Raw genomic sequence first — 17863 nt, forward strand, 5'->3', positions numbered from 1 at the left:
TCTATCGCCGTTACTGGAATCCTTTTGAGGTAGAGTGAAGTTCTGCAGATGTAAATCATCTGGTGCTCAGTTCACCCCCAATTCAAAAATAAATATTTTACCTGTAGTGCTATTTATCACTAGATTTGTTTTGGTGTGAGTGCTTTCTCTCGTCATATAATATATAAAAATAAAAGTCTCTTTTTGGAAATCACATCACCACAGGTAAGATTTTGGGGTGAACTGTCCCTTTAAAGTATTAGTAGTGTTATTAGACTAAATGTCATAATTAAAATGTCACATTTCTCAACATAAGTTTGCGTCATGTCTTTGAATTATCTCTCGATGTCAGCACCTTTACGATCTACATTCTTGCTACGCACTTTTATCACAGAGCACATCTATGACCCACATGGCCTGATGTAAGCTGTCCTACCAGCTAGACCACCCCTACCTGGGGCCATGACAAACAGGTTATGAATGGAGGAAAGAACAGTGATACAAATCTCCGCTGTTCAACCTGATGAGTGAGTCTGAACTATCGGTTGAATATTTTTCATCTGACTCCCTTCAGATGGTTTGATATGAGAAAAGGCAGACGGTTTTTTTTACAGTCCTGTAACACTAAACCTGAAAGTTTTAACATTGAATGTTTCTTGTTTTAGTGACCTAGCTTCTAATTTCACCCCGACGTGAAAAATTGCGCATACTGAATTACCTCAAAGGCCTTTATGTGTTCTTAACGCGGAACATTTTTATGAATAACAAACAATTTAAGCTTTTGTTCGAGGCACAGTCAAGTCACTCAAGGAAGTTAAAGTTTGCGTAGGAGTGTTTTTTCCACTTCTTCAAAGGGGAAACGCTCTTCGATAACCAAAGGCTTCTAGGTCATCTAATCCTTTGGGGACTATTAGGTTAAGTTCTCTTAAGGCTCAAATTCACTCCAAGTGCAACAATAGCGATTCAATTTCATTCCGTTACACAGCGTGATTTAAAGCAGATCTTCAACAGGGGGTCTGTGACCCCTAGGTTATGCAAAATGCCTATTATAAGAAAATATTTTAGTTTAATATGTAGTAAATATTTTCTGTAAATGTACGAATTTGTCAATTATTTCAACGGCTTAACATTGTATACATATACATCATTACAAAGTACTTTTATACCTGGCACGATAAGCAGCACGTCACATTATAATGGACCGGTTATTAAGAAACAATTTTATATGACGTAACAGGGGGTCACTCCACCGTGTCACTAGGCCTGAAAAACAAGACCTCTGATTTAAAAGGAAGTTAAGAAGTCACTAGAAACTGCAGAATGTTTCCAAACATCATATAAGCAGCTGAAAAGAAGACAGAAGATTTTAGAAACACTTTAGATCAAGGTCACAGTTTAATGTGCAGGTAGTGTGGGCTAAAGGGGAAAATGTAACCGTCATAAATAATCCTTCATTACATCCACCGACGAGAGATGGTTTCATTTGAATGTTTATCTTGTAAACTTGTCTCCATTTCATTTGCACCGATGACAAAATAAAAAAGCAAATAAGTTTACAAAATAAAACAATTATTGGTATTATTATTTAACTCTACAGACATGACAGATAAATGCAGACAATCAAAATGGCATTGCTGGAATTGTAGACTAGCACGTAGCTGGTGCATCGCTTTCCTTGGGCAGTCAAGTGAAGCACGAGCTTTGCTTCAATTCTCCAAAAAAAAACAGGCTAAAATGATTATGTGTATTGTGTTTTACAAAAATCAAGATATATGTGCAAGAATGTACACAATAGATTAAAATCACATTATGGATAAATAGAAGTTTCCACAAGCTTTATGATGGACAACCAGAGGCAACATCACCACATTTTTGTGTCTTCACGATAACAATGTAGCACGACACTGAAAAGCTTCTTCTGCTGTTTTTAAGGCTCAAGTTTTGCTTAGGTATGATCCTATGTGCATACTGCATCCTTCATAGAACACTAATGAGTAGTTCAGTGCATGTGGAGGGGGAAGGGAAGAGGACGCATGTGCATCTTCATTGCAAAAGAAAGAAAAACAAATGGCAACATCATGTATTGCTAAGAGACAACCTTCAAAAGGCTCTTAACGTGCCCCCAGAACCAGACTCAGAGCCATCAGCCCCAGAGAGTAGCAGGTACCGGTACCGGAGCCAGAGGTGGCAGCCTGTGTTGACACAGAGAGTGCTGGTTGGATGTTTCTGAAGGTATTGATAGCAATAGGGGATGAGCTGTTGCCCACGTGGAGCATTTGGGAGAAACGGTCAATCTGGAAACAAGATATGAAGCCAGTTAGTGTTCGGGAATAAAGACGCACCAGGGAGAGACGACAACAGCCAGTAACTCACCACATCTGCGCTAACTTTGATCGTGTCCTTGAACACAGTCCAAAGCACAGCCTCGTTGCAAGTGGGCGTGGTCAGGGAGCCAAGGTAGCGGTAGTACCTGCTGTTATCCACCCCGACCAGGAGATCCTGCATTGATATTCCGTTGGGCACGTTGAAGGTGTTGCCTGTGGGCAGAAACATGATATCTGAAGGGACTGTGGCATCAAAACCATTAGATTAAATTCTCAAGAAGAGAAATTATCTCCTAACCACTGTTGGGGATGTTGGTCAGGTAGGAGCTCAAGGTGTTCCAGCTGGCAGGTTGGCCAGTTGCATTACCCGGCATCACCTGAAAAGCGCACACACATCTCATTATTAACCCATATTAGCACAAAAACATTTTAATTTAGTTCGATGTTTTAATTTGTGTAATGTATCATGTTTCATAATTTTCAAAATCCTGGCTAGGGACAAAGACTGCAAATTAGCTGAAGCTAGACATCTTATATACACACACACATCACATTTTCCCCAATCATTTGTGGAAATGTATGTATTGTCCCTGTTAAATAAACAATAAAAATAAAATAATTAGGCTCAGTTGTCTGTTTTACGCTTCATAAATAGAATGGATGTATAAACGGTGACAAGTTAAACTAAAGAAAACACCCAAAATTACACAACAGTTACATGAAACATATTTAAATGTTTTTCCAAAGAGCATTTGACTTTTTGCAAACTTAAAAATGTAGAACAATGGGCTTTGAGACATTACCAAATGTATATCGGCGTTACAAAAATATCTTCTCACCTCAATGAAGAAACCAAGAGCAGCGAAACCTGTAGAGTTTGCCAGAGATGCAGTAATGTTCCTCATGAAGGATCCCCTGCTGTTCACAATGTGCAACTGAGGGAGTAAAGCAGAAATATTGCTACAATAGGTTTTTAATGGCAAAACTAACTTTCTAGGGACATGACCCGGCCTATACCTCCATGGCGTAGCGCTTGCCGTTCACAGTGTGCTCAGAGCCGGGGATGGAGGAGCCGTTGCCCCAGTGCAAATGGAACTGCAGGCTGTCATAGAAGGCCTCGGGCAGAGCTCCTCCTGAGATCGTCATGTCATTGTTGAGGTCCACTCTGACTAAAAATACAATAAAATAAAAATAAATAAAAACAAGAATATCAAAAAGGAATAGACATTACAGTGCAAGAAGTTCATAAAATAAAAAGCAGAAGACATTGGACACACAATGGGCTAATTCAAATCAAAGCAGTTTCTCCTCACCCGTCTTGCCAGTGTTGACGATAGCTTGGAAGGTGGTGGTGCTGTTGAAGTTGTGGAAGGTGAACGGGACCAGTGAGGAGTCATCCTGGGCAGATGCTGTGTCGAGGTCAATGGGCGATTGTCGACTCCCGTTGCAAAACTGTGGTGCAATGGTTGGCCAGGTGGCTTCATCTGGGAATGACAGTGAGACGCGTTAGACTCCGGAGATGGAGATGGTTTGACCATTTGGAGATAAATGGGGATTATTACTCACTGCAGGTCGAGTCGTGGTAACACCAGGCTGGGGGAGAGGAAGAAAGTACGTGGTTACATTAGTGTATGACGGACAGTCGATTAAAGAGACCGTGTCATCCAAATAGTGAGTTGATAGATGTATGGATTCATACCGATTCCGCCTGTGGCGCAGTGGGCGCGGGGGACGAGGACGCACAGGGCGAGCGCAGCTGCAAACCACTTCATCTAACAGGCGAATCAATAAATAATACAATAAAGTCATCAAGCCGCGTTCGAAATTCACACATAATCATACAAATATTTGAACAACAGCCAAAGAAAAAAAAAAAAAAAAAAAAAAAAAAAAATCACGGTCATCAATGCAGATGATCAACCGCGTTAATTCCTCGACCGATAAAAAACACAGAACCATACACGTTTCATTAGGAGCATAACATCAATTCAGCTGATAGTGGATAACAAATGGGTTCAACAAATGCTAATTACGCCAATTATACAATCATGTAAAAATACATCAACCGTTTATATCAATCACGTTCTAATGCAGAATTTAAAATGTGATTAAAAAAACTAAGTGAAAAACGAGTTCATGTTGGATAATTGGAGGGATTCTGGACGCAGCTGAATCCACCTGAGCTGATGAGCAGTGTCTTACCTTTGACGCACCTTCACCTCCTCTCTGTCGGGAAACAGCTGTAGGTTGTCATCCTCCCCCTTTATATTCACTCAGCCCATCCAGGAGCTGCTGTGTCACCGCCTCTGTCAACGTTTCTTTTTGTTTTTTTTGTTTGTTAAAAGATATATATCATTTTATAGATAGAACTTCTTCCTGGTCAACAAGTAGTTCAACTGAGTTATAATTGTTTAACCTTAAGCCTTTTGTTGTTGCTTAACACTATCCATTTATCAGTGGTCACTTTATTAACAGCTTTTTGCCGCTCTGTTGATAAAATATGAATAAAGAATCACACAATAAAATGTTAAAAATGTATATATATCTTAAGCTGCTAAATGCTCCACTATGTTAAGTGTACAGAGAGAGAGCTGTGAGACCGAATTAAAACTGTAAAGTCACAGGTTGGACCTGTAAACAATAAGTTTATGTGATCCTGGTTATGTGATGCAATGTTTTTTATTTTATTTTTTTTGTGGGGAACTGTCTCTTCCTGGTGTCAGAATAGAAGTCCCTGCTCTGGGCATCGCATGAAAAGTGCCTTCTACTTCCGGGTTTAGTTCCAAGGCTTCGGGTCAAGGAACTATTTAGTTGGGATTTGTATCACTTTGACGAAAGAGCCCATTTCCCACCCTCTGTGCAATATGTATCATGTCACAATCAAGTTTCCAATCGGTCCAACGCAGCACTCATATGCATGAATTGATGCTAGCTTTGTCTGTGGTCACTTCATCGAACAAATTGTATTCAGAATGTGAGTTTTAGCATCTGAGCTGTTGCAGGCTCTGGCCGATGTAATGTAGTGGAAGAGAAGGATGTATTGAGGTGAAAATGAAAACTAAAAGGGCGGGAACAGAGACGCAAACACTGCCCTCAACAAGACACTCGGCAACTGTCATTAAGTCCAACCTCAAAAATGCACAAGTTGACAAGGAACCTGTTTTGAAGATGTTTGAATAACGATCCGTCAGTCACCTAACATTACGCCAGATTGGGTTGGATGGACGGGCGTTCAAAGCTTGTGATACTTCTAGACGTTTAGTGCAGACAGATGCACATGTTGATTGTCAGGCTGGCCGACTATCAACAGAGATCTGTGCCAGATGGAGAGGATCCTCAGTCGGATGGCATTCTTGATGGTCCCACCCAGTCACGTTTTAGACCTATTTTAGGGGAATATTCAGAAAAATCTCATACTGATGAAAGGGTATACATAGAGTTTTAGGATTATAGCATCATATTAGAAGGAATATTCTTCAGAAAGAAGCATTTCTGTAAAGCCTATTTGTCTTTTTGTTTTACATTTTCTCAATTTTTCTTTTTTTTTTAAGTTATTTGGGTAAAGTACATATTTACGTTGTCAGATTTCACTGTGACCTTTAAAATCAGTCTGGGTTTATACTGTATACTTCATGATAGGAACATTACTGAGTAAAATCACACTCTGATTCAACCTACATCAATCTAGGACAGTAATTAGTGTAATTAAATGACATTCCGACCTGCAGCTCATCTAATGGAGAGAGGAATTGGACACGGTATCACTTTAAGATACATTTACATAATCAGGGCCTGTTCTGAGCATGCAGCTTTAATGTGCGACAGTAACTCTTGTTCAACTGAAGAGAATGGAAGAAGACGATGTCTGTTGCTTTTAACTTGTTACTAGCTTGACTTCTTCACTGGTTGTTGTGTCGTTCTACTACAGCAAGCGCAAAGATTTTGTATGCTTCTCCCCCCGTCTTTAAATTCTAGAGATGTCTCTGGTGCCACTCATGTGTAAAGGCTCCCTGTGCCAACTTTGCATTCAAGAAGTCCATAGCATGACTGTTTCACCCTGAGAAACTATGTCTGAAACCAGAACAACATGTCATTCTGAGACACTTGTTTTTTTCAGATGATCAGCGGAGTCTGTCAATTCATCAAATAAATCCCCTGAAATGATCATATTTACTGCTGGTAGTCGGCTATATGTAAAAACAGATGACCGTCAGTTGATAACAGGTATGCATCCCATCATTTTAAGTAAAAAATCAGGATGAAAGTGCCACAATGCAGCATCAGGGCTAGAACATACAACCTATGGAGGATTAGCATGGACGATAACAAGTCTGTGAAGTCCTTATATTTTGGACATGGATTATTTTTCATTGTTCTGTGATTCCAGCGTTGACTCATCTCATCTGTAATCTGCTGTAATCACTCAACTATTGAGGCTAATAAGTTAATAACTGGGAGCTAATAACAACCACTCTGACACCATCGTTTTGTGTAACAGTACAAAGAGTACGACACCATAGTTACCTTATGTGCCGACGGCTACAAAGGCCCCGAAATAATGACTCATATTCATCACTCCTCTGTATCGTGAATATGACAGGTCACACCGAATGCCATGTTTTCATTCAAGCGTCTGAACACTGATACTATGAAGAACTCGGTTTCAGTGCGTCAACCAAGTACTGGTCAAGTATCGCTTCTTTGACATTGATAGGGACGCAAATGCGATAAAAACTCCATGTGACACATTTTTTCTTCCAGATAAGTAAATTGCTTTCCAAGTGTTCAAGAAGCTATGCATTACACTCGCAGTCTGTCCATCTGTTTTTCACCAGAGCGAGTGTCTTTACTGCATGCTGCTCGCATTCCTTCACATGCAGATAGAGATGAGTGTTGGTTGAAGTGACGTGAAGTGGCTTCTGGAATCGGTGCCAGAGGCGAGGTAACTCGGTCTGTCCGGTAACAACCCAGTGTGAACGGGATGTTGTGAAATGCACTTAAACAAACCGTCATTTCGTTTCACTATACTTCGACTCTAATGGGCAGATATTCTGAGTCCCAATTATGTAATTTAATAATGAATAGTGGATTCAGCGCCTGCTACTGGGGCTACATTTTATGTCTCTGTCTGCATTTAAAAGCATTATTTGATGCGCTGGTTCAAGCAAAATGTTTCACACCTGCTAATTGCTGGGAGTCGAGAACCAGAAGCCGCTTTGTCACACGTCAATCCACGTAACCGGTTGACAATTCTGTCTGCTATCAGGCAAACAGCAGCTTACTCAGCCTCCGTCATGTGTTTTGTTTGTGGATACATTTATTACACGTCATATCCCATGGAAATGAAGCAACATTCACATTTATTACATTTCTGGTTCCATCAAATGTTTTTTAAAAAAACATGTTACATTTGAATTAACATACTTTTTAAAACATTTCCATGTCTTGCATTTGCTGCTTAATTTACATTTGGGACATAATGCTGCAGAACAATAAGTGGCAACACTTTGAAGAAGCATTTCACCCCCAAACAGTATCAATATAAATAATTTTAATTAATAATACTATAGATTCACAATACAACTACACTGCAATAACAATTGAATATGGTTTAATTCTGCTAAATTGATAAAGCAAAAACGAATGGAAACATGATTACATCAAGTGGTACCAACAGAGTTGATGTTGGTGTATAGAAATCTTGATTATGAGATTATATAATGAAAATCACTAATGAAATACCACTTTCCAAGTGTTTTGCTCACAAAAATTGGAATGACAACCTGAACAGTGCGAGATTGTTAATTAGTGCAATATACTTCTTCACAGCCGTTTCCCCATCAGCGAACTGTCTCACGAGTGCAAGCTCAATGAAAAGACACAGAGGCATGCCAGCAGGAGAAGCAGTATGATGGGAGCCGGCCCACTGGATGCTGATTTGGTGCTGTAGATTTTCCTGCTGTGAAGGGACTGTGTCGGCCGATACACGTTGTGATATCCTGCCTGAGTCGGGAACATCGTCATCTGGTTGAAAAGAAAAGGAACATGTTCCCTGGCATTTAGGATAGGCCGTTCTTTTGAATTGAACTCATAAATAAGGAAACTTTATAATTGGAAGAGACATCCCTGCACTAGTTAACCAGGTCCAGCAGCATAACATGTTACGATAAATTAAGGCTGTCATGCACGCTTAATGTAAACGGACCACACCCATCGTCAGGAGAAACCTTGACAACAGGAAGCAATTTGTTTATGTGAATATGGGGGACATCGAAGTTTGTCATTCAGTTTCTGTGGCCTGTATTTTTGCATACAAAGATTTGTTCATCTCGAGTCAGTCCATTGCAACCTACAGATTTGCAATTTGTATCGATTTCTTTGTGCATTTGTGTGCTCTCAGACTGTGGGTTGGTCTGTGGGACAGTGCAAAGGTATAATTATATGATCATGTTGAGCTCTATTGTTTGGCAGTTCCGAGGATCCGCACGAACAGGTAGCCTACCTGTCCTCGCCCACTGAAAATGTTTTATAGCTCATATTCCAGTTCAAAATTAACTTCTCGTCAAACATTTTTTCCAGCTGTCTTGGCTCTGTTGTGATTGACAGCTGGGAGGGCGAAACCAAAGTATAAAGAGGGTCAATGATTTTAATGGCTTTTATAGTAATAGTTATTTTAGATAAAACAAACAATGCAGCGATTTTCGCAAGGTTGAATTCCCTAAAACCAGAGACTAAAAGTGTTTTTACACACCGTTTCAACATGAATGGCAGTGAACGGCAGCTAAAACAGGTAGGCTGAGCTCTACCGAAGTAAACACTGCAGACACAATGCACACAAGGTGTGCTGAAGACTGATGGAGAGAAATCAGAATCAGACGGTATGGTCCTTTAAATACCCATGAATTGAAATCTGAGCACACAATTGCAGCTTTTTTTTAATGGATTAAAAAAATAAAATAGAGCAAATAGCAAATGTGCACTGTCAGTGTATGACATACAGTTTACCGTTTGTGCTTACACAATATGCTAATTAACCCAAAACAATTAAGATCAGATCTTTCTTCAGATGGCATCAATTACATTAATAATGTTTGTTTTGTATAAACAATATGTTTGAGATTTTTAGAATAGATTTTTAGATAGAAATGTCTTTTGGTGGTTTACTTTTGAGTAGTTGGTTTATTCTATTATTTATGTTGGTTTGTGGTGGTGGTTTATTCTTGTGGTCCCCGGTCAGTGGTGCGGCACGTTGGTAGGATGAGGGTTTTCATTGTTACCTTATAACTTCCACTGAAAGAAGCAACAAACCGCAGCTGATTTCAATCAGCACAGGTCACACGGCAGTCACCTGTTTCCCAGCATAGCTGCAAGGTGCGTTTAATAATTTAAGATGTAACTTTTCACCCAGTTAATGATGTAATCGCGCATATCATGATGTACGTGAAGCACGTGATAGCAAAGTCATTGCACTTCATATCTAACCTGCATCAGCAATGTGACATTGTGTGTCTGCGTAACAGATTCCAAACAAATGATGCACACACGTTGCATCTTACAGAGAATTCTGACAATAATGCATTTCTGCGTTATCTAAGGTCCATTTGTGATCATGTGATACTGTGGAACAAACTGTTCTCTCATAACCTCACATCAGGATAGACGGCCATTACAGTAACTCTTCTCAATAATAATATCACCATATGCCAACTGCTGTGTGGCCAATTGTTAGTGTTCATTATTATTATTTTGACTTATATAAAAATAATTGACATAAATAATATACATTTCATTTGACCTACTGCAGTTATTTGAATGGTTTTGCAGGGCTTTAATTCATAATTTATTATCGATTTATTTTAATGTGTTTTTATATTATATCACAATTACCAAGGGGAAATTAATTAATATATAACATTTGTTTGGCGTTTGCCATTTGCAAATTATTCGAACTTCATGGGTGACCCTGTATATATACACATATAATTCTAAGTAAAAAAAAAATATGATTCATTCACGTACCAGGTTTTGGTCCACCTTGACAGACTCTTTAAAGACGGTCCATACCACTGCTTCATTACATGAAGGGGTGGTCAAGGAGCCGTTGTAGCGGTAGTATGCAGCTCGGTTCACGTTGCCAAGCAAGTCATCGATGGAGATCTCCTCTGTGACTTGAACTTCTGAGCCTGCATCGAAGCAAAAAGCACACACGCAAGCACTAAGTACCATATTTTTGTTTTTTCATCGAACAAAACAAGTATTCACTCACTTATGTTTTGAATGGCTCCAAGGTATTTGGTCAGCTTTTTCCAGTAATCCATATCAGATGTGTCATGTGTCTACGGAGACAAACACATTTGTTTATTTGATTACAGGTGAAGCACAATCTGCTGCTTTGACAAAGGGACACCACTTACCTCGGGATGTTCTGAACCGCTGCTGCTGCCTTTGGTCGCATCCTTGGCCTGGAAAATAAAATGTGCAAAAAGGATTTCATCCGTCGGTCTGTTGTGTAAACGGCTTTTTTTCAGTGTCACATTTAGACTGGGGAGCAAACCAAAGCATGAATCTCTCCACTAATATGCACTCAACCAACCAACTGTAGAACTGACTGGTGGATTTTCTTTTTGCAGTTGGTAACAAACGTTTACAAGGTTTGCATTTGGAATTGAATGAATAGAGCATCTTTTAAAGGTTTTTAATTGGATCGTTTGAATGTATGGCAAAACGTTGCATGAAATGATCAAGCAATTATATACGGTATGGTGTCAGGCATGATAGGAATACATCAGTGCAGCTACAGGCATAAAATGCTGCACGACGAATGAGAGCAGGTAGTGTAACATTTTTCATTCTCAGTTAGTGATGTCACCTGTTGAGTGATAGCTTCATTAGTCTGCTGCCTTTTCTAGTCCAACTGCAGTACAGTCTGGTTTATTCTGGCAGGCGGATTAATTGGTCCAACCTTCTTATCGCAGTCATTTAAAATGAGCTTTTTGACACATAACCTCTCAAACCGGAAACGCAACCCTGGGCCAAACATTACTCACACGCCGTAAGTAAAAGACGGAAAAACTAACTGGGCAACATAGTTGCATGAAAAGCAGGCCAGGCTCACACAAGTCGTCACAAGCAATCAGAGACGTAAACCTTGGGCTTCCACTGGCTGCACTTGCTCGTAAACACACCTGTCTGAGAACTCCACCACTATTACAGCGATCAAATCTGTCCTCAACTTAATAATTTTGTGCTTTTAAATTTCTTTTATATAGGTTTGTTAGTTTGTGATACATGTTGGTCTATTGTGTGTTGTTAAGCTGCTACTGGATGCTTGAAATTCCTCTTGGGATCAATAAAGTATCCATCTATCTATATTGTTAGCACTGTTAGCTACAAGCTGCTCAGGTTAAGCCTTTATTCTAAATTTTGTTTTATGGACACGCCCCTAGTGTCTAATGCACTAAATGTTACCTCAATAAAGAATCCCAGCACTGCCAGACCATTGGGAGCCTGTACCGCTTCTTCCAGAGTTAAATCCTTCCTCTTGTTCACGATGTGCATCTGGACAAAGACACAATAATGACATGACACTGGCAGGAACGAAATCTCTTAAAAAATAATGCATATTTAAATGCTTGTATGCACCTCCATTTGGTATCTCTTTGAATCCACTGTGTGTTCTGAGCCATCAGAGTCATGTGATGCGGAGCCCCAGTGGAAGTGGACCTGAAGGGTGGAGTAGACGAACCCCAAACCTCCCCCAGAGACCTCCACCACACCCTCCTTTAGTGCACACTTCACTGGGAGTCGGGCGAGAGCACGAGGGAGAATGTCAGTTGCATTCAAGGTGTTTCACTTATTCAAATTAACTAGGTAAGGAGCAAACACATTCAAACGAAGTATAATGGACAAAAGCAGATTTGCATAATGTTTTAAAACGATGTGAGGTGAGTGGTAATGCCAAAACATTTTCCATGCCAACAGTTTTTCATTTCTTATTGTTAGACACTTGCCAAATTATGCTCTTGTGTAACTCACGGGCAGCAACTAACACTTATTTTTAATGGGTTGGTCCATTAAATTTTGGTAAAATAAAACTGCGTGCCACAGTTGCCAAAATAATATTTTACAAGGGTATGAAAACGGATCCTTCCATTAAATCATTAACAGGCTGATTCATTACACAGATTTAGCCTGAGCTCAATAACGTGAAAGTCCATCTTTGAATTAGAAACAGCACGTATGAGAGAACACACCTGTGTGGCCTGTGTTAGTCATGTACTTGATGGCATGTCTGTCGTCAAACTTCGTGAAGGTGAAAGCTTCGAGGCGCTCATCGGTCGTGACGCTTTTCGTCTCGATGTTGACGGGGGACTGGCGTTCGCCGCCACAGAAGGAGTGAGCCAGGAGGTGCCACCGAGACGGCGTGTACGCTGATTGTAGAGAAGAAGAATGTCAACAAATCATAAAACTGTCCATCAATTGGCACCAGATTTGGCCATGTGCAGGTTTACATACCACAGTGATCATCGTAGCACCATGGATGACCTAAAATACAGAGGGAACATAGTTAACGGGTCAACCCAGTGCTAAATATTATGAGTCATATAGTGATTTTTCAACTCACTGGGTGGTAACGGAGTTGCAGGAGAAGCATACACGTGACGGCCATTAAGGGGTTGGGTAGGCCGGAAAACATTGGTGAATCCTGCCTTCATGGGAAACTGTTGAAGCTAAGAAGGGAGGAAAACTATTATTTCCTCCAACGGCAAATGAAAACAGAGACTTGACAGACTGAGTGGACAGCCCCTCGGTGTAGACTTCCCCATACCAGTGGGGATTCAATTACATCAATTCTTCTCTTCCCTCCAGCGTCGTCAAACCTGTATTTTGGTGTCATCACATGGTGAAGAAACCCCCAGAGGGAACAAACATCCCTTTAAATTGTCTAAGCCAATATGAAGAAAGACGATCAAAATAATAATAAAGTTTTGTCACAATTATTTGCGCTCCACTCTACTTGATTTCCCCACATTATTTGATTTAGCGCTGCAATGCTCCAACATGGTGCGAGTTCAAGATAATATATTGTCATATTGTACATATTTTACCTGGAGGACAGTTCAGCCAGAGCTAGAGTTATGCTAGAGTTGGGTAATGTAGCCTCGAGCTGCTAGCCTCAAGCAGGGATAAGGACTGGAAAGATGGCATTTTTAAAATGATTTTAGTGTTAAACTCCACCTAACTGCCACTCAGTGACGTCACTTCAGGCAAATTATCAGCAGCTTCCTCTGGAGCCATTTAAGCTTTATACAACTCCCCCCCCCCCCCCACAAATGCGGTAAATCCGGTAAAGACGGAATTTTTTATTTTTTTTTAATTCTGTCACATGGAGTTGAAAGAGTCATGTGAAAGCTGAGTCACCTGAGCGAGCCGAGAACAGACCACATAAAGAGACATGTCCTCCTGTCTATCTGCCGAACGCTGATGGCTGTCAGGTAGATAAGATGGAGAGAAAGATTGCGACATTCTGCAACATCCTATGCAGGTGACTTTGCATTTTTTGCTCTCGTTGTTGAGGCTAAACAGACTTGATTATTAGATACCGATCATCACAGCAGGACCAGGACGTACTCACATGCAGGACGCCAGCATGAGAGGACGTCCTGGCACCGCGCTCTGTTGACGTTCACCTGCAGGCATTGGTGGTTGCTTGTGTACAGTTCACTTGCAATGGCATACAGGTGCCCGTCCCATACAGCTTTCACTAGGTACGCTTGGTTGATGACGAAAGGGAGAGGATATAGCGACAGCTATAGATGCTACAATGAATACAACAGAATCATGTCATTTCATGTTGTCCTCTGCACTACTTTACTACTACTGAGCAAGGCACTAAACCCCTAACTGCTTGTAGCACCTGTGGCAGTGCCACCACTCTGGCAATCGCTCTACAACGACTGTGTGTAAAACCAACTGTTACTTTTTGACTTTATGTTCCTTTTTGTCTCTTTCCTCTCCCTGCTCGGGGCCATGTGTCGACTATACACCGCCCACTCACCAGGTTTTTGTTGACGTTGATTGGCTCTTGAAAAACTGTCCAGACGACTGCTTCGTTGCACATGGGCGTGGTCAGCGAGCCCATGTACCGATAGAACTTCGTGAGGTCGACGTTTCCAATCAGGTCACTGATGGAAAAGGTGTCATTTAAATTAACCTCTTTGTCTGATGTAAGAAAGGGGAGGAAAAAAAAAAAGGGTTATTAAATGAATGCCATGTGGATATAAATGAACAGTACTTAGTTTGATGTCATGAATTTAACAATACAATTTTGTTTTTTAAAATCCAACCCAATCTCACCTTCTCTAAACTACGACGGCGTATTGGGGCCAATTGCCGTTGCTATGACAACAAGTGAAAGCTACCGCTAACTTAGCCCAACCACTCGATCAATAAAACACCCATAAGTCGACAATTTGGCCCATAAAAATTAAACAATACCCATCAACGGCCATCACCCTAAGGACCTTAGCAAAGCGTCGTCACATGTGATGTATTCATTAGAAAAATAAATGCGACATTCGTGGGAGTTTGACTAGCATAAATGCCGGTTGTTAGCATCGTAATAAAGTAGCAAATATGCGACTTTAATACGCCGTCGTACTAACCAGAATGTGGCTATTGGCCATTTCTTTCCGAGCGTATGAGTGATGTGAATTACAAAACAGGAGCTGTTTTGACACCCCGTGTGTTGTGTGTGTATGTTGGCACCGAACATGACTTAGCCTATGCAATACCAACACTTGATCTCATGTTTCTTACAGTGGAAAAATATTTTGTACACCACAAAACTTGATAGGTCACCTGTTGATGCCAAGGACTTCTCAACTCCACCCTTTTCCCCCGTCACGCTCTGTCAATGTATTTCCTCTCTGCATGCCATGTATACTCTACATACAGCATATGCCAGGTAATGCAGAAACCACAATACACCCTGCTCTAGGCCTCTAGTAGAGCAGTCGCTACAACACAGACCTTTGACATTTGACAGGTAAGATGTGAGGTTGCTCCACGGCCCCGACATATCTCCATCTTCTGTTGCCTTGAGGGAGAAGATAATCACACTTGTAACATTCAATGACAATGACATGATCTCCAGATGTAAACAACGTTTGAGTGACCTTGTCAATCCCTAATGTTTATTGAATGGTTAGCAACTATATTTCTTTGGAATGATCATTTGAAATGTAGGACATACATTTATGAAAAACCCAAGAACGGCGATTCCCTGTGAATCCTCGGTGGCCTGTGGCACAGAGAGACCCTTCTTCAGACTGACTATGTGCATCTGCAAGAGATTACATGGGTCCATGAGACCAAAGTCAAGTCAAATCAGGCACAGTTTATGAAGAGTGTTGTCTAAAGTGAGTGCCAAACGACATCTTACCTCCATTGGATATCTGTATCCGTCGATGGTGTGCTCTGAACCTGGATGATGTTCGGTATCGCCCCAGTGGAAGTGAAACTGAATTGTAGAATATGTTCCATTAAGTCCACCTCCACTCACTTCAACTTCACCGTCCTGCATGATGTATTTCACTAAAGATGAAGAAGCGGGTTTATGAAGTTATAGTCTGCACATAAGGAAGTTAAAACACACTTTAATTGAATGGCTTTTCTAGACCCCTGTTAAACACTGTAGTAAACTGCACGTAAAAGCAGTTTGTCTACCTGTATGACCATTATTTACGATGGACTTGATGGTGTGCGGAGAGGAGAAGTTGGTAAAGGTAAAGTTAAGCAGGTGGGGGTCAGCCTTGACATGGCTGGTGGATATGTCGATAGGCGACTGCCTTTTTTCTCCACAGTGAGCTCCGGCGATGCCTCCCCACATGGACGGGGTGTGTTCTGTGAAGGTGAGAGGTGGACTTAATACCAAAAACTAATGTAGATGATGAATTCGATCCAAATTCACTAAGTTGGTTCGTACTTACCGCAGCCAGTATAGCACCAGTCACTTCCAGCGGCTGGAACAGAAATACACACCGTGAATACGCAGGAGGCAGCTGATACGAAAGCATCAAGCGTGGCTTTATTAGCATTGTTCTATGAAATATTTCCCTGTCTGGGACCTAATAACATGGTGATGGTTACTCATGGAAAATTACAATGCGACTTTATGCTTCTACTCACACACACTTGACCTTCACGGCAACATGAAAAAGGAAACTGGCTGAGACAAACGATGAGTCGCACAAGTGTTAACAACAAACAAGTCAGAAGGCCAAGCCTGCCACACCCACTTCATTGCCAATCAACACAAACACCAGGCGCACCTTTACACATGACCTGCCAAATTCCACCCTCATAATAAAATCTCAGCCAACAAAAAAAAAAAAAGTTTTAGAAAAGCAAAAGATGGAAACTTTTTTACTTTTCTATACAATAATGATGTCAAGATCCCTCAATTCTAACTCCTCTGATGGCCCCCGGGCACCTAAGTTGCCACCAAAGTATAATGCCGCTCATGTATCTGTATTAAAAGTCAATTTTGTTAATTTAGAATATTGGATGCATTTTAGGTTTCTGTATTCCAACTTTGATATAAAAATGATTCAAAAATAGGTCCTCCACATCCTAAATAAATTGCATCTTGCCTCATAATCCAAATTATAGACACACCACAAGCAATAGATAAAGCTCAATTACACATGTTTCCATCGAGTAGAAATCGATGCATTTTACTCACCACATTTTACCAAAGTCGCCACACTCAGGCACAGCAGAAGGGAGGAGAAATGCATCTTCTGGGAGGAAAAAGGTAACCGTTTATCAACCACACGTTCTGACATGGATTTTATAGCCATTTCACAAAGTCTTTTTGCATGTATGATGTTTGCATGTTGCCTCAGCAAATCTTGTGGTTAAGCAAATGGGAGATCAATCCTGTGGTCTCCACCTACATCCTTCTACCTGCTTACTGTGTCCGTCGCTGAACCCAAATCCCATTTATCTGCACTAAGATACATAATAAACTGAAGATTTGCCACAGCATCAAAAGCTCGATCACATCTTATATAATGTGGAAGTCAATTGAGATTTTGACTAAAATCCTACCTCACTGTCCTGGAATCAGTTCTTCTAAAAAAAAATTTGAAATGGAGGTTCAAATTAAAAATATGCGTCTATTTCCCAAATAAGTTCCCCAGTGAGGAGAAGGTGAGGTGTCCCAGTGTGAATCAAGCCATGATATGGAGTAGGAGGGACATGCAATGGGAGGGGGGCCCGCTGCGTATACAACACTAAACCAGTATGGGGACACATGAAACTCCACTATGTCTCTCTTCCGGACGCTGTAATCAAAATACAGGTGTTTGGGGTTTACTCAGAGATACATGAATCCTGCTCCATGACACACCACCCAGACTTTCACACACAATGCTGGTTCATAGAAGGGTGAAAGTCTTATAAAATAAAATAATGATTTGACTTAAAATAATCTATGTGAACCTTGTGAAAGGATGTGGAATTCGATACTCTTTATTGTCGTCGTCGTCGGTGAC

The 17863-nt window shown here is 40.7% G+C and overlaps 2 protein-coding genes across 3 annotated transcripts; both read right to left on the bottom strand.

The window, feature by feature from the left end:
- Window positions 1-1355: 1355 nt before the first annotated feature.
- Window positions 1356-4574, bottom strand: ca15b (carbonic anhydrase XVb). Its single transcript, XM_084002010.1, has 9 exons — window positions 4506-4574; window positions 4003-4075; window positions 3870-3896; window positions 3617-3787; window positions 3321-3472; window positions 3143-3238; window positions 2602-2680; window positions 2353-2516; window positions 1356-2273 (listed from the first exon to the last, which is right to left on the bottom strand). The coding sequence occupies exons 2-9, from the start codon at window positions 4073-4075 to the stop codon at window positions 2091-2093; spliced, it is 945 nt and encodes a 314-aa protein (XP_083858136.1). The 5' UTR covers window positions 4506-4574; the 3' UTR covers window positions 1356-2090.
- A 3024-nt stretch (window positions 4575-7598) lies between these two features.
- LOC311033314 (uncharacterized protein) lies at window positions 7599-17566 on the bottom strand. 2 transcript variants are annotated; one of them, XM_084040639.1, is made up of 17 exons: window positions 17418-17566; window positions 17050-17107; window positions 16295-16327; window positions 16032-16208; window positions 15748-15899; window positions 15559-15648; window positions 15336-15402; window positions 14362-14525; window positions 12928-13033; window positions 12819-12848; window positions 12557-12733; window positions 11946-12100; window positions 11772-11861; window positions 10718-10765; window positions 10570-10639; window positions 10323-10486; window positions 7599-8327 (listed from the first exon to the last, which is right to left on the bottom strand). In XM_084040639.1, exons 2-17 carry the CDS (start codon window positions 17102-17104, stop codon window positions 8157-8159), a joined length of 1749 nt encoding a protein of 582 aa, XP_083896765.1. In that variant the 5' UTR covers window positions 17105-17107; window positions 17418-17566; the 3' UTR covers window positions 7599-8156. The 2 variants fall into 2 exon arrangements, with proteins under 2 accessions (XP_083896765.1, XP_083896766.1); XM_084040640.1 differs by having other exon boundaries at window positions 17050-17104; window positions 17418-17540.
- Between the last annotated feature and the right edge of the window lie 297 nt (window positions 17567-17863).

The sequence above is a fragment of the Eutrigla gurnardus genome (genome assembly GCF_963514095.1).
Source record: "Eutrigla gurnardus genome assembly, chromosome: 22".
Classification (NCBI taxonomy): domain Eukaryota; kingdom Metazoa; phylum Chordata; class Actinopteri; order Perciformes; family Triglidae; genus Eutrigla; species Eutrigla gurnardus.